The 15,870-nt window shown below is 40.2% G+C and overlaps 1 protein-coding gene across 1 annotated transcript in view; it reads left to right on the top strand.

Moving 5' to 3' along the window:
• The window catches only part of ADAMTS5 (ADAM metallopeptidase with thrombospondin type 1 motif 5), a 53,858-nt gene that overhangs the window by 22,152 nt on the left and 15,836 nt on the right, over window positions 1-15,870 (top strand). The window contains exons 3-4 of the mRNA XM_002716775.5: window positions 4,106-4,273; window positions 13,553-13,836. Of these exons, the coding sequence (XP_002716821.2) occupies window positions 4,106-4,273; window positions 13,553-13,836 (452 nt within the window). The remainder of the gene's footprint in view (window positions 1-4,105; window positions 4,274-13,552; window positions 13,837-15,870) is intronic.

The raw sequence follows: 15,870 nt of genomic DNA on the forward strand, positions 1-15,870 counted from the left end.
AGAGTACATAAATTCAGATTCTGTCAATGACTGGTTTTTCATTGCCGCAGGATTTTAGGTGAGAAGTTTCCAATTATATCATCAAGAATTAAGGATTCACTAAGAAAGAGAGTATTGTGAACAGAATTGCTCAAGCAAACTGCTTTTCCACATTTTGCATGTCTCTTGATTACAAGTGGTTGCAAACACAAACACTACTTCTTCTAAAGCAAGACTTTGGGAACTCAGCTTTAGACCCTGACTATAAATGACTTCAACCCCACTCCCACCCCCACCAGACCCCTACGAGTCCATCCCTGTGGCTCCCTCTCACTAGAAGTCTGCTCAGCCTGTTTTGCAGAGGGAGCTTGCTTGAGCTGTCCCAAATCTCTTCTTTTACTCTTGAGAATCTTCACCACCCTTTTCTTCCTATGCTCTGACTCTGAAAAAAGAAATATTTCTCCATATTCCTAAGGGAAGAATTGTTTTCTTTTTAAAATTCATTTATGCATTTGAAAGGCAGAGAGAGAGGCAGAGACAGATAGGGAGATCTCCTATCCACTGCTTCACTCGCCAAATGTTCTCAACAACCAAGACTGGATCAGGCTGGAGTCAGGAGCCTGGGACTTAGTCTGCATCTCTCATTTGAAGGGCAGAGATCCAATTACTTGAGCCGTCATCGCTGCCTCCCAAGGTGCATAGTAACAGGAAGCAGGAGTCAACAGCAGAGCCTGGACTCGAACCCAGGCACTCTGATATGGAATGCAGGCGTCCATAGCAGCATCTTAACTACTGCACCAAACACTTGCTCCAGGAATTGTCTTTCTTCCTGGGTTTCTGAATTCCACTTTCCTGCCTCCTTCAAGACTTCATCCTTCAATTCACTCTGCTGTTCTGTATGGATGTAAAAAAAAATCATAAAACACAATTTGATGAAAACAACAACCTGCTTTAGGCATTGTAATCACTTTCTCCACCACTTCTTCATATTCTTCACCAACCCTTTTATTCTGGGGCCGTGAATGTCTAATCCTGTCTGCTGGGAAATGCCGTTGGAAGCTGCTTGTCACAGAAATCCTTAATCTGCAAACCACACCATTCATTTCCAGTATCTCTGTGGGTTTATATGAACAAATTCCCTGGAAAGACAGATGTCGCCAAAGCCAGAGACTGTCCTCGGTCTTCTGTATAATTTCCCATTCCCCTTCACAACCCCTCCTCAACATACATGGTTGTAGCAACTTGGTGTTAAATTCGCTAGATTCCAGATTTGCTCTGTTAGTGAGCTTTTAGTGTCATAGTGCGTTGTCTCCTTTAAAAGAGCTGCTGCTTTTGTATGTACCTTGTCATTTCCAGGCTGAATAATGTGGGCAAATTTCCGATTGACATCAGAAGCCTTAGCAAAACTGTCTGGGGGGCCCCCCATTGGAATCCACCCTATGCTGTGCACAGCTCTCAGTATGTGGGTCACGTCTTTCCTGAAGAGCATCCAAGCATCCCCCACGCTGATCTTCCCTTTCAGTCGCCGTCCAGCTCTGAAGGGAAGTCACATGGGCTTTCTCTCTCTGTGCCCTGATTCCAGCCACTCAGGAACAGGCTTCCTGTGTCTGGGGGCGCATCAGTGTTCTCCAAATTGCCCATGTCTCTCGCAGCCATCACACAGCCTTTCTCCATGAAGGACAAGATTTTTTTTCACCCTTAAAATGTCAGTCTCTCCCAGATGAGCCGCAATCAGCCCTTCTCTGCCTGGCTTGGGGAGCTAACAAAATTCATATCCCCCTCATATCCCCCTCTAGTTCTGGCTGAGGTGGAGCTATGACTTGTCCATGCTCAGAATGGCGAGCTTGTCTGGCAGAATTCTTGTATGTATCTGTGGTAGCGATTCACTTACATGGACAAATTAGCAAATTCAGAAGCATAAAACTCACAATATGATGCCCAAGAGCAGGCCAAAAGATTAATAAAATTATGACAAAATATTTTAAAAGTAAACTGCCTTGCTTACATAATTTAAATCTTTAAAATTATATGACTTGTCTCACTGTAGAAAGGAAAAAAAATGAGATATTCTCCCAGGCCCCTGAAAGTATACTTGGTATTTGCCATATGGCCTGCATTTTAAATCAGAAATCCAAAATCATTCCCCTCCAAATGAAGTGAAAATCCCTGATGCAATAATAAAAATGCATATGGAAAGTTTAATTTATATAGATTTGGAAGAAAAGACTATTACTCCATTAAATAAATAGGACTATCTTATGAAATAGAATGCAAAACTCAAATGTTTTGTTAAAAAAGTATGAAACCTAGGTTCAAATAAATATTGTGTTACAAAGGTCATTTGGGGCCACTTTTTCTCTTTTCTATGCCAGAGAGGGGAAAAAAAAACTCCAGTGTGAAATTGCCACACCAATCCCACAGTGCTAGCTGATAAAGTTTCTACCTTGAGAAGTTCTGGAAGGTTAGAGGGCACTCACAACGAGTGTTGAATGTCCTGAGTAACTGTAAGTAGTTTTTAAAAGGACATGAGTGAAAGATTCTGTATTTTTCTGGGATCTGTGACTTCTCTGAACACACCAGTCAAAATTGGATGAGCTCCTGCTAATCTTCTTTTACATGTTGTTTGAGACATACTTTCTAGAGTATGGTGCACATTTATGTGACTGATCCAAGGAAAGGTGAGTGGATTTGGGAGATTTTCCCAGAGAAAATTTGCTAGCATAGTAAATCCTGTTGAAGTAAATATCCGAAAAAAAAAAAATAGCTAAGAATGTGGAGACTTGGAAGGTCACTGGGCCCTAGTCACTTAATTGCAGCCGCAACAGCAGTCAGCTGCTCAGTGAACGATCTTGTTATGAGGTGTCAGTGATTTAACAAGTTGGCCAAAAGTAGTGGGAATGCAACGTGAAAGATTTCATCTCTGTTGGATTTCATTTGTGTGCATTGAACTCCTGACAGCATGGCCAGAGCACTCACATTTGGCATCAGGAACCCAAGGAGAATGCAGTAATCAATTGGCAATACTACTTTCCACATCCTTATAAGTGGTTTTTATTCTATTCTAGCAACCTTTACTAAAAAGGCACTCTTAGAGTGATTTTTGACTACTTTTTAGAGTTTCTACAAACTGTTCAAATTTCTGTATTTTTAGCAGCATTATAGATATATTGGAGAATGTAATTTTATCCTAATATTAGTGGAAGTTAATACTATGTAATGAAAAGCAATTTATTGGATTATAAAATAACAATTATCCACTCTGTGAAATAATATCTAGCTTGATGTGATAGAAATGGCGTAGGCTGGGGTTGCCAAGAACGTGGTTGGGAAGCTTCAGCCTAAATACCACCTGGCTGAGTGCTGTCTGAACAATCACTGCACTAACAACGTTTGTTTCTCTCCCAGCACCAACACTGACTCCATGATAGGCATATTTTCAAAATAAGCAATTTATTTGGGAGACTAGCAAACAGTCATAACTCACAAAATAACTAAAAGGAATAAAGAGGAATAACATGTTTACACTTTCATGGAACCAGAAAGTCTCTATTTTCCCTTCTCTTTCTTTCATCCTCACATCTCACACAGCTAGCCATGTATTTCCTTGACAAAGAAAACAGAAATCATTGGCATTCAAAAACCCTCTAGTAAGCGTTTGCAACTTGCATGGCGTTAAGTTAAATACTGAAGTCTCAGCAGTGAATGGGGGGAGAAGCACTTTGATCTCGTGGGGCTTATGGTTGATCCGAGAAAACAGAAAATTAGACGATCAAAATAATATGTGGTGAGGGCTATGACATAATGCACAGTTGTCTCACAGATTCTAGATTCTAAATAAGGCCTGGTCTCTACATGTCACACGGCATATGTGGACCAGATGAAGAGAGCAATCATCCTCTCCTGAGTTGAGTTTTTCAAATCTTCATCTCAATGTTCACCAAAAGTAACTATTTCACTAATAACATGCAGCTTTTATTTCCCTGGGGATCCAGCGTCTGGGTGATAAGGTAGTAAAAATGAACTCATCTACCACCTGGGGAAAAAAAATCATGTGCTAGTGCAATTGTGTGGAAACACAGAAATGCAAAATCACCTATTATTTTCACATTCTCTGTTCTCTCCCTAGGACATCTCCTTGGCCTCTCTCATGACGATTCCAAATTCTGTGAAGAGAACTTTGGCTCCACAGAAGACAAGCGCTTAATGTCATCCATCCTCACCAGTATCGATGCCTCCAAGCCCTGGTCCAAGTGCACCTCAGCCACCATCACGGAATTCCTGGATGATGGCCATGGTATGTATCATTCAGGACCGCGTAGTCCCGGAAACAAATCACTGGGGATTCTTCGGAGTTTTTCTTCGTTATAGCCTCCACACAGTATCATCCAGCCCTGTTAGACAATGGATGTTGAGACACTCTGAGAGAAAGGAGCAAGGGAGCTGACCATCTCTTGGCACGTAATGCCAGCGTCCTTGGTGGCATTGCAGCTATGGTATTTTTGCTCTGGAATTGCAAAGTTCAAAAGAGAAACAGTGTGGGAGACCACACAGAATGCCTCGCTGGTGCTCTGAAAGCCTGGCTCTTATTCCTTCTTTCACCACCAGCTTCCTGTGAGAACTTTGGCAGACATGTTGGTTTCCCTGCTATTAGGATGACTCTCAGAATTATTTGTTACATGCTTATTATAGGGGTGTGGTTAAGGGGTAGGTGACAGTTCCACCGGATTCTCTTCATGGCAACAGAAAGCAAAGGAGGGAAGTTCTCCACGTTTGCATTGACCGAAAGAATTTTATTTCATCCAGACAGCAGATTCTCCTGAAAGTGGAGTAAAAACAGCAGAATGGAAATGAAAAAGTGATCTGAATGGTGAGAAAACACATTAAGCAGTTCAAAAGAAAATCTTTGGCTTTATTCTTTAGATAACAGTTCAGGAGAAGAGTATACTTTATTAAATTCTATGAAACCAAGTATAATACAACAAATTATATACAAATAAAGAAGTCACAGTTTCTAGAAATAGCATATCCTGATACCTTAATAATCTTTACAACAAATTGTTGCAGATTTCCTAGCATCCTTTATTACCTTAAAAGACTGGAAACCCAGGAGCATAGACACATAAGAGCTGGAAGAGAACTTCAGAAATCACACTGGTCCAGTTTCTGGTCTTACAAATATAGGCATATTCGGCTGGCGCCGCGGCTCAATAGGCTAATCCTCCACCTTGCGACGCCGGCACACCGGGTTCTAGTCCCATTCGGGGCGCCGGATTCTGTCCCGGTTGCCCCTCTTCCAGGCCAGTTCTCTGCTGTGGCCAGGGAGTGCAGTGGAGGATGGCCCAAGTGCTTGGGCCCTGCACCCACATGGGAGACCAGGAGAAGCACCTGGCTCCTGCCTTCGGATCAGCGCGGTGCGCCGGCCGCAGCGCGCTGGCCGTGGCGGCCATTGGAGGGTGAACCAACAGCAAAGGAAGACCTTTCTCTCTGTCTCTCTCTCTCTCACTATCCACTCTGTCTGTCAAAAAATAAAAAAATAAAAAAAAGGCATATTCGTATTTCTTCTTTGCTCCCCTGAAATTGATCTGTTTCTAAAACTAGTCATTACATTGAATATAAAACAAATACTTTTTTTAAAAAATTTGTTTATTTGAAAGGCAGAGTTACAATAAAGAGAGAAAGAGAGAGAGAGAGAGAGAGAGAGATCTTTTATCTGCTGGTTCACACTCCAAATGGCCAAAAGTGCTGGAGCTGGGTCTCTCCCATGAGTGGCAGGAACCCAAGCCCTTGGGCCATCTTCCTCTGCTTTCCCAGGTGCATTAGCAGGAAGCTTGATCAGAAGTGGAACAGCAGGGCTGGAACTGGCACCCATATGGGATGCTAGCATTGCATGTGTTGGCTTTACCCGCTCTACCACAATGCTGGCCCCTCAAAGAAATTCTTGATCATAATAATTTCCCAAAAAATTATTTCAGGATGTATAGTTTAAACTTGGGTAAAGATATTCTGTGGTAACTTTTTTCCCAGTTCTACAAAGTTTATGAATTAATATTTTCATAATTTGTTCATGTGTTGGTCATCTTAAACTCTGATTATGTCATCAAAACAGATTTATCAATTCAATTTGTTTCATACAAAAAATTCAGATACCTAGTTCTTCAATATTGTGTAGCCAAAATCTGTCATTAACTCATTTTGACTGCTTTAATGGTGAACTTGCAATACCTTAGCTGCTTTCTACTATTTAAATTTCCTTTTCCCAGGGCACGAGTTTGGCTTAACAGCTAAGGTGCTGCTTGGGTCACCTGCATCCCATACCAGAGTGCCAAATCCTGGCTCTGCTCCTGATTCCAGTTTCCGGCTAATGTAGACCCTGGGAGGCAGCAGTGATGGTTCAATTGGTTGGATCCCTGCCACCCATGTGGAAATGTGGAAACCTGATTGCAGATACCAGCTCCTCTTTTTTGTCTGACCCAGCTCCCACTGTTACAGGCATTTGGGGGAATGAAATAACAGATAATCTCTCTCACAAACATACACACACACACAAAACACACACACACAAACACATATTTTATCTTTCAGATAAAAATAAATAAAACTTTTAAAACATTTCTGTTCCTAAAAGCAATCAAGGTCCAAACTGTTTTAAAGTTTTTCTCAATAAAAAATGTGTTCTTTACGAGTGAAAAGAACATCCTAGTACTGTAAAAACTTAAAATCAATATTGATACTCACTACGATAGGCTTTTCTTTTATCAGTAATAAAATTGTAACTTTATGTTTAGTTCCATATAATTGAAGGATGCTAAAGTCTTGAAATTAATGTTTACTTGATTATTTTCCTAACTATATTGATCAAACCAATATTTAACAAAGATCCTCTTGAGTAGAATCTTAATTCTCCACTGTTAATATTACCCTTACTGTTTCATTTTCTTTTTTTCAGTTTTATGAAAATGAAATAGCATTAATATTTAATTTCAAAATCACACATTACACATTCCAAAAGCTTGAGTTAAACCTTGAATCACTAATTGAATGGATTTAGTTGCTAAAACAGCAAATACTTACTGTTAAATGGTACAGTTTTTTTTCCTGTGCAAGTATTAGGTCAACTAATTACAATGCTGTGCACAATTTTGTTCCTCATTGCCATAATTTTTAAATGATTCCATGGTTGTGGAATTTATGATTTTACTTTCTGTGCAGTAAATATCCTTTCACCATTGTCTTAATTTTTGAAAAATGGGTCTATATTTAAAGATGTCTCTACTCTTATTTTTTAAAAATTTTACAACAAATATACTTATCTGTTACATTTTGGATTCTATTCCAAAGCACTGAGCACAGAGAATAACTGAGGACATACTTTCAGTATAAATAGGTTGTATACATTTGCCTGACTTAAAAAAAAAATTCTGAGTATATTGAATAAATAATAAATTCAGTTACCAAATTCTTTAGACAGAGAATTTTCATGATTAAACTCTAGGCTTTCTCTCTTTTGAATATGTTGACTTGATTAGTCCGTTTTTTGTTTTAACCAAAAAACATTATTTTATTTTATCAGCAGTCTGTAGTGACAAAAGTAATGTCAAAATAATGAAAAACAAATTAAACATTGCTCTACACTAATAATTTTTTAAAGATTTATTTATTTGAAAAGCAGAGTGACAGGGAGGGACAGACAGAAAGAGAAGGAGAGAAAGAGAGCTAGTACATGTGCATGTGTGTGTGTGTGAGAGAGAGAGAGAGGGAGAGAGAAAAAGAGACAGAGAGAGACAGAGTCAGAGAAGGAATCTTCCATCTACTGGTTCACTCTCCAAATGACTGCTCCAGCCAGGGCTGGGTAAGGCGGAGAGTAGGAGCCAGGAGTCATTCTGTGCCTCCAATGTGGGCTGCAGGAACCCATTACTTTGCTCATCCTGTAATGCCTTCCCAGGTGAATTAGCAGGGAGCTGGATCAGAAGCAGAGTAACCAGGATTAGAATTCATGCTCTGATCAGTGAAGCAGTGTAGCAAGCTGCAGTTTAACCCAAGGCACCACAATACCTGCCCACACTAACAAAGTAGTCATAGGATTGGAGAATACTTCGGACAGGTGAACTGAGCTCAAGAAGTGGTATCAATTGACTATAAGGGAGAAGCAAAATAAATAAATAAATAAATAAATAAATAAACTCTTTATAATATAATAACATCTTGCTGTAGCATGGTTTTCCACAAGGTAGAAAACCCTAGTATGTGTGCATGATCCCTAAAGCTACCTCTTTATAAAATCAACAAAGCAACTGCTATTTTAAAATGGATACTGTCTTAAAAGTACATTATCTTGACATTCCATTTATATGTAATATCATATCCCCACTCCATATTCCCCACCTCCAGAAATGCTAGAGACCTGAGGTCCTGGAGCAAAATTAAATTCAGAGCATTTGATTTATTTTTAAAATTATTAGCTATAAGTAGCTGGACTTTTGTAGCACTCAGCCACTGCCAAATTTAAACTCATTAATACTGAGTGTTTCTTGATTTGGTTCCAACAAGAGCTATGCATCAGTTAGGTATGGCTGAAAAGTCAGAGTGCACCCTCGAAAGTAACTGTATAGGCAGATTTCTGATTCCAGCAAAGAAAAGCGATGTCTTGGAAGATTCCCCACCCTGACCCTGCTACCCTGGCCAAGATCCTTGGAGACAGTTTATACAAGTTAGCTCTAGGCAGCTTGGCTGGGAGTGTGATCCTCGAAAACAAAGGTAAGCAATGGTGGAGAAACTGTGCAAGGAAAGCAGATTATTGCATTTCCTTTCTCAAACGTTTAATAACCTTGAGAAGAGAACAGATAGCTGTGTCTGCTGTAGCCACATCCACAACGTTCGGTGATGACTAAGGCCACCATCTGCGTAGACACAGCATGAGAGCACCTGCAACCTCAGCTGCTGGAGAGAATCATAGACAGTTTTGAAAAGTTAATTTGTAGCATTTTGAAAGAGCTTATCTTATAACCATTTATTGAACACAGGTCTTTGATATGAAATGCTGTTGGAAAACACAGTTACCTGAATCCTTTCTCTCTCTTTTTTTTTTAATGTTTTGGGTTATTTTATTATTATTATTTGACAGGCAGAGTTATAGACAGTGAGAGAGACAGACAGAAAGGTCTTCCTTTCATTGGTTCACTCTCCAAATGACCGCCACGGCCGGCGCTGTGCCAATCCAAAGCCAGGAGCCAGGTGCTTTGTCCTGGTCTCCCATGTGGGTGCAGGGCCCAAGCACTTGGGCCATCCTCTACTGCCCTGCCGGGCCACAGCAGAGAGCTGGATTGGAAGAGGAGCAACCAGGACTAGAACCTGGTGCCCATATGGGTTGCCAGCGCTGCAGGCAGAGGATTAACCAAGTGAGCCATGGTGCCGGCCCCATCCTGAATCCTTTCTTACCTGTAGACTGCAATGCTAGCACCAAGTGCTAAACAACTAGTCTCTTAGATGGAATTAATTAAAGTCTTTTATAGCTGTATCTTAGTTTTTATAATAAAAATATTAAGAGAGTGTGCAAATGAGACACAAATTTTAAGATTCTGGTCGACTGTGTTTTTCAAAACCTTTGCGTCATCTTATATCACGGAAAATTTTTAGTCTAATTTCCTTGTCATCACATCTGCTCAACAGTGTGTATCATGCACCTAAGAGCTTCACAATCAGACCCCTTCAATTATTTTTGGTCAACAATCTGTTCCTTTGCCAGTGCCCTTGTTTACTTAACTATCACTGGGCCCAAAATGACTCATCAAAGAGTAGGCAAATGCACCAGTATATCTCTTAACAGCAGAAATTCAAGTAAAGACCTAAAAGAAGTGTTACAAAGGCAGGGACATGGAGATAGGAAGCAAAAGGGGAGATCAGATGTGGTTATGCTGCTTTGATTGAGTTTGGTTAGGAGCATTCATTGATTTCTCTAAGGCCATGGATATTTGGGCCAATGCTTAAGTGCATTTCTTGTGTATGGACAAGGAGGAGTAGACTGAAATAACTACAGTGCTATGAATAAGAAAGAAAAATGAAAGGATTAAGAATAGTAACCATAATCCATTAATTTCCATTCATTAATCCTTAACCAATAATTTCCATTAATCATGAATTAAAAAGACAATTAGTGATAGAGGTAAGATTGAAAAAAAAGAGAGATTTTTCCGTTCTATTTCCTGGAGACCTGGTGTACTTTCCATCACCATTGGTGAACTTCAGGGGCCGTGGAAAGACTGCCAGATTCTTTGTCTGTTCATCTCAAATCATCGCATTTCCTTTTAAGCATTTTGCTTTATTTTAAACACTTTGCTTAACATGGATGATAAAAACAAAGATGTACTATTCTACCTTTTAAAAAAATACACTGTCCTATTATATATACAACATATTAAAGCCAATGAAAGAATGGGAGAAAGAAGCAACTTAGCAATTTGTGGAACAGACAGACAAAATGTTGGCAGGGAAGCCCAGATAGAATTTCAGACCAGGATAAACTAGAATACGTGTGATGTCGCTATGAAGATGTGGTTGAGAGTAAATGCAAAGCAAGCAAAGAAAAGTCAGCTGTAGTTTGGGTCCCTTTACAGATCAATATAAAAGATGCCAAAAGGTTGATCAGTTTCCTCTGTCACTCCTCCCTCAAACTGTACACATTTTTAAAAATGGAGCATGCATATCCATTCCACTATTACTTAGATTTTCAATATTTCATACTGTGAGACAGAATCAGGCTGATATTGATTTGTTCACTCTGCTGTTCTTGGCACGAGTCAGAGCCTGCCATTTGCTAGAGATGTCTGTGTAAATGGACATAATTCAACAGAAATTGAAATGGATAGACTGTATGTTTCAGGGTAAAGAGAAATAGATGCAGCAACACATTCTTCTACTGAGAACAGTAGGACAACAAACTGATGGCAATTCTGAAATCAATCACTTCATTTTAAGCAAGAAAATGCCACCTCCAAATCCTGCCCTGTAAGGGGAAAAATATGGAACTGGTAATATCTTATTTTTCGTAGCAAAGCAATTGCGTATTTATTTTTTTAAAAAATTATATTTCTGGATTAAGCTTTGTAAAGGGATTCCACATCTTGAAGCCTCCCTGTTGGAAGCTGATTTCAGATTGTTTGTGTTACCCATTTCTTCTCATTCATCAGCAGCAACCAGTGAGGTATGGCGGCTCTGTGTAGCTGTGTGCCTTTAGTGAGGTCGTGGGTTACTTTGGCTGGAGATAAATGAAGTAGACCCAGGTCACATGCACCCTCACATGATAAAGACTTGCCAGCTAATATTTAGTTACCCAGTTCTTAAGGTCAGTGCTTTTCAGTAAAATTTTTCAAAAAATTCTTAAAGCAGCACTTTTGAAGAATTGGAAAGCATTCTTGCTGACTCAGCGGTTTGTTGACAATCTTCTAAGTCAGCAGTCTGCTAAGCACTGCTTGATTTACACACCATGGTGCTCCTTTATATGCAGCAATGAAGATAACGTTGTCCCTGGAGTTCTAAAGTGCCTTATCTTACTCTGTCCTGTAAACAAAACCAATGGAGGTTTTACTATCATTCTTTCCTATTGACTTGATGTTGATGTTTTTCTTTTAGCTTGGTGTTTTTCTCCCCAAGTTCTCTTTGGCTGGAAGCTTATTTCTAATGCTTTTGCTGGCTTATGTTAAGAAGTTTTACCTCTTCAAATGCTTTGGCTCAGAAGTTAAATGGGAACTTTGCTTTTTATTCATTTTCATATAATGCATCCATCCTAGATCAACAAATTTTAAGGTATTCACTTTGAAGAAACTTGAATGTAGTTGTAAAAACATTTACAGTATAGTTAAAATGTGCTGAATATTCTATTCTCAGTGGAATTGAGGATTTGAATGTTATTTTTTTCTGTAAAATAATTGAAACACTTAAAAGTTTGATAAATATTTTGAGAATAGAACCAATTATCGTCTCATACTGTTTGGTCTTCTTAATTTCTTTGTTAGCTGATTTTACCTTTGTAGAATCATAATGAGAAGGGAAACATTTCAGAGGTCTTGAAAATAAATTAGGGAAAGATTAACTTACTTGGCCAAGAACACTCAGCCATCTAGGGTTGCATCAGGATTAAACTTTAGACCAGATGTTTCTACCATTAGGCACAAAAGTTCCCATTTAAGGAATCCTCACCCAAGCCTACCCTTCAGCAATGAAATAAGACAACTATCCACATGTTCACTAGAAGCAATATGGTCTGCAATGAGGAAAACAGCCTCTGACTACAAAATCCTAACAGCTGTGTGGCCTTGGGTAATTGATCTTTTATGTTCCTCAGTTTCCTTATCTGTAAAACAAATGTAATAAATGAACCTGCCTCACAGGGATCTCATGAAGATTAAGTAAACAAATACCTGAAAAGAACTAAGAATAGTGCAGATATATAACAAATATTTGTTATTATTCTTATTGCTGTTATAGCCTGCATATAAATCCTAAAATCAAATTTAAAAAAATATAGAAGCTGACTTGTAGTATTTATACATGTGTATATGATAAGAGAAAAATCTCTGGTAGCAACTCACTGGGTAAGGATTCTTTTTGGGGAGAGGATGCACATTTCAGCTTCTGAATTTTCATTGCCCTGTTTGAGGTTCTGTGGACTACTCCTGTTTGCCCTCACACTCCCATCTGTGATACAGTGAGACACCACTGTGGTTTTAGTTGATGCATTACCACACTCAACAAATGCCAATTCCATTAACTAACAGACACAATGGAAAAAAAGAGTATGAAGACTGTTTTGTTCCGAAATAGTCAAAAAGTGTTGCTTTTCTTCTCTCATTGTTCCTCCATTCTGTGCATATTAACAGCTTTCTATTGTCACTTTTATTGGCCTGGGAGAAATTATTGACTTAGACTATATTATTCTTTTTATTGGAAGATCTTAAGGGATAGAGCCTGGTCATATTTTTGTATTACTTGAGTGTTATCTAATGTACTTTTCTAGAACATTGTAAATGCCAAACAAATGCTTTTTGAGTGAGTGCAGGAATGAGTGGTGTAGCACCTCCGTTATTGTTTGTGAAATCAGTGGAAAGGAAGCTTGTGACAGGCACACAGGAAAGAAGTAGGTTGGAACTGGAGATTGAGGTATAGAGTGTCAAGGATAAATTTTATTTCTGAAAGTTATACAGCGATTTCCCTATTGTTATTATTAAGCTCACTATCTGATTTCCTCTAGGACCATTCAAAATTTCTTTTAGTGCCCAGCATATTGTCTATTTTCACAAGTAATTATTGCAAATTCATTTTATTTATTCATGCCACTGCTGGTCCCTCTTCCACCACTACAGAGTTGGTAGAGATATCTGTCACCCATGGGTAATGGAAGGTTCTGGAGCAAGAAGGCACCAAGCCTCACCCCCTGAGGGGTCCCTTCTCCAGAGCCTGATACTGCAGGTGTGTGGGTGCATCCTGCATCAACACCAGCTGAGTCATTTCATTTTTAGATTCATGATTTCATTGGCTTAAAATCTAAACCCTGAGCGGAGATCAATCTTTGTTGTTGTAGGAAACTGTTTGCTAGATGTACCACGAAAGCAGATCCTGGGCCCCGAAGAACTCCCAGGACAAACCTACGATGCCACTCAGCAATGCAACTTGACGTTCGGGCCTGAGTACACGGTGTGTCCCGGCATGGACGTGTGTGCCCGCCTGTGGTGTGCGGTGGTGCGCCAGGGCCAGATGGTGTGCCTCACCAAGAAGCTGCCCGCCGTGGAGGGCACACCCTGTGGGAAAGGCAGGATCTGCCTGCAGGGCAAGTGTGTGGACAAGACCAAGAAGAAGTATTACTCAGTAAGTGATTTTCTTGTCACCCAGTGACTAGAGATCCAAGTCGGGAAATGTGCATTCCTGGGGCATGCATAGACACTGTCATTAGCTTCATGAAATACAATAAAATGATAATCTTATGTTGGTGCAAAAACTTTTTTTGAAATCATACATATCCTTTTCATAATGTGCATTTTCCATGAACTCTTTGAATACTTCTTGTTTCCATAAGTTTCAAACCTTTTGCACCAAAATACATTTATCTTTTAGTTCTAGTTTTGATGATGTCCTATGAAGTAGCCTTGCATGTCTTAATTAACATATATTCCACTTATAGATCCATTTACAACTTCACTTTGCCCCACAGCCGCCGTTCTCAATAATCAAATATTGGAGAAAATGCAAATAACAGAGATTTCTATACAGCTTATACTCTTTTACAAATAAATACTATAACCTGAATTCTGTCTAATTGAGACCTCAAATATGGCCCTTAAAACTGTTTTTGTGAAATCTTGCTTTTGAATTTCTCTTGCTAAAGTTATCAGAATACATTTGTTTAATTTTTAAAATTTATTTATTTGAAAAGCAGAGAAATGAGAGAGAGAGAAAGAGAGAGAGGATAAATATGAGAATCTCCCATCTGCTGATTAACAAATTCTTGCAACAGCCAGCACTGGGCCAGGGTGAATCCAGGAGACAGGAACTCAACCCAGGTCTCCATTCTCCATGTGGGGTCAAGGACCCAAACACTTGAGCCATCTGCTGCCTCCCAGGGTGATCATGAGCAAGAAGCTGGATTGAAAGTGGAACTAGAACTCAAATTCAAATGCAAGCACCACGCTGATCCGAAGGCAGGAGCCAGGTGCTTCTTCTGGTCTCCCATGGGGTGCAGGGCCCAAGCACTTGGGCCATCCTCCACTGTACTCCCTGGCCACAGCAGAGAGCTGGCCTGGAAGAGGGGCAACCGGGACAGAATCCGGCGCCCCGACCGGGACTAGAACCCCGTGTGCCGGCGCTGCTAGGCATAGGATTAGCCTATTGAGCCGTGGCGCCGGCCCAAAAGAAGTCTTAACTGCTGAGCCAAATACCCACCCCAGAATACATTTACTTAACAGTCCACTAAATAATAGCAGAGCTGACGGTCTTCATATATAATAAGTCAGCTCCAAAATGGTCAACTTGTCCCTCTGATAGCAAGTTAACCTAACTGAAGCAGCTAGGGTAACCTATGGCTACCTCAGGGAAACAAGTCTTCCACCCAACGCACAGTCCAATTTCAGGTCCACAAGTGTTAAGACCTTTCTGGTCTGAACAAAATGTGGGTTTACTCTCATGTATGAGACTTGTGAGTTTCTGGAAGAGTGTTTCTATATGCTCCTTACCTGCTCTCCCAATATCCCAGCCCTGGCTGTCAGGGCAGTTCTGTGTGTACTCCCTTGGCAAAGCAGCTTGCAATATTCCACCCTTTGGAGTCCCGCAGTGTCATCCTGCAGTGTGTCCAGAGTACAGACCTGAGGTGTTCCCTGTGGTGTGCATGTGCCTGCAGTATCTGTCACACCTAATTACTTAACCAAACCCAGCTCAAATACATTTATGTATGGAGCAGAAGGCCTGTTATAGACAGGATATGTGATGTCAACAAAGGAACTGAAAAAATTTAGTGCCGGTGAGGGAGAAAGAGATGCAAACACAAAAAATACCAGCCATCCCACACAAGTTTCTTCCATATACATTATGTTAAAGATCCAAGATCTTAGGGCAAGCACTTGGCACAGCAGTTAAGTTGTCACCTGGGAAGCCCACATCCCCTATCTGAGTGCCTAGGTTGGAGTTCTGGCTCTGTTTTTGATTCAGATTTACTGGTAATGGTCCACTTGGGTCCTTGCCATCCACATGGGAAACCTGGATTGACATCCCACCCATGGCTTCTGCTTTGGCCTGGTTATTACGGGTATGTTGAGAATGAAATCAAAGCTAGGTGATATCTCTCTGTTCTCCCTCTCCTTTCCTCCCCCTCCTCTCCTGTCCCCTCTTCTCCTCTCATCTCCCCCCAAA

This window comes from Oryctolagus cuniculus, chromosome 4 (genome assembly GCF_964237555.1).
Source record: "Oryctolagus cuniculus chromosome 4, mOryCun1.1, whole genome shotgun sequence".
In the NCBI taxonomy this organism is placed as follows: Eukaryota; Metazoa; Chordata; class Mammalia; order Lagomorpha; family Leporidae; genus Oryctolagus; species Oryctolagus cuniculus.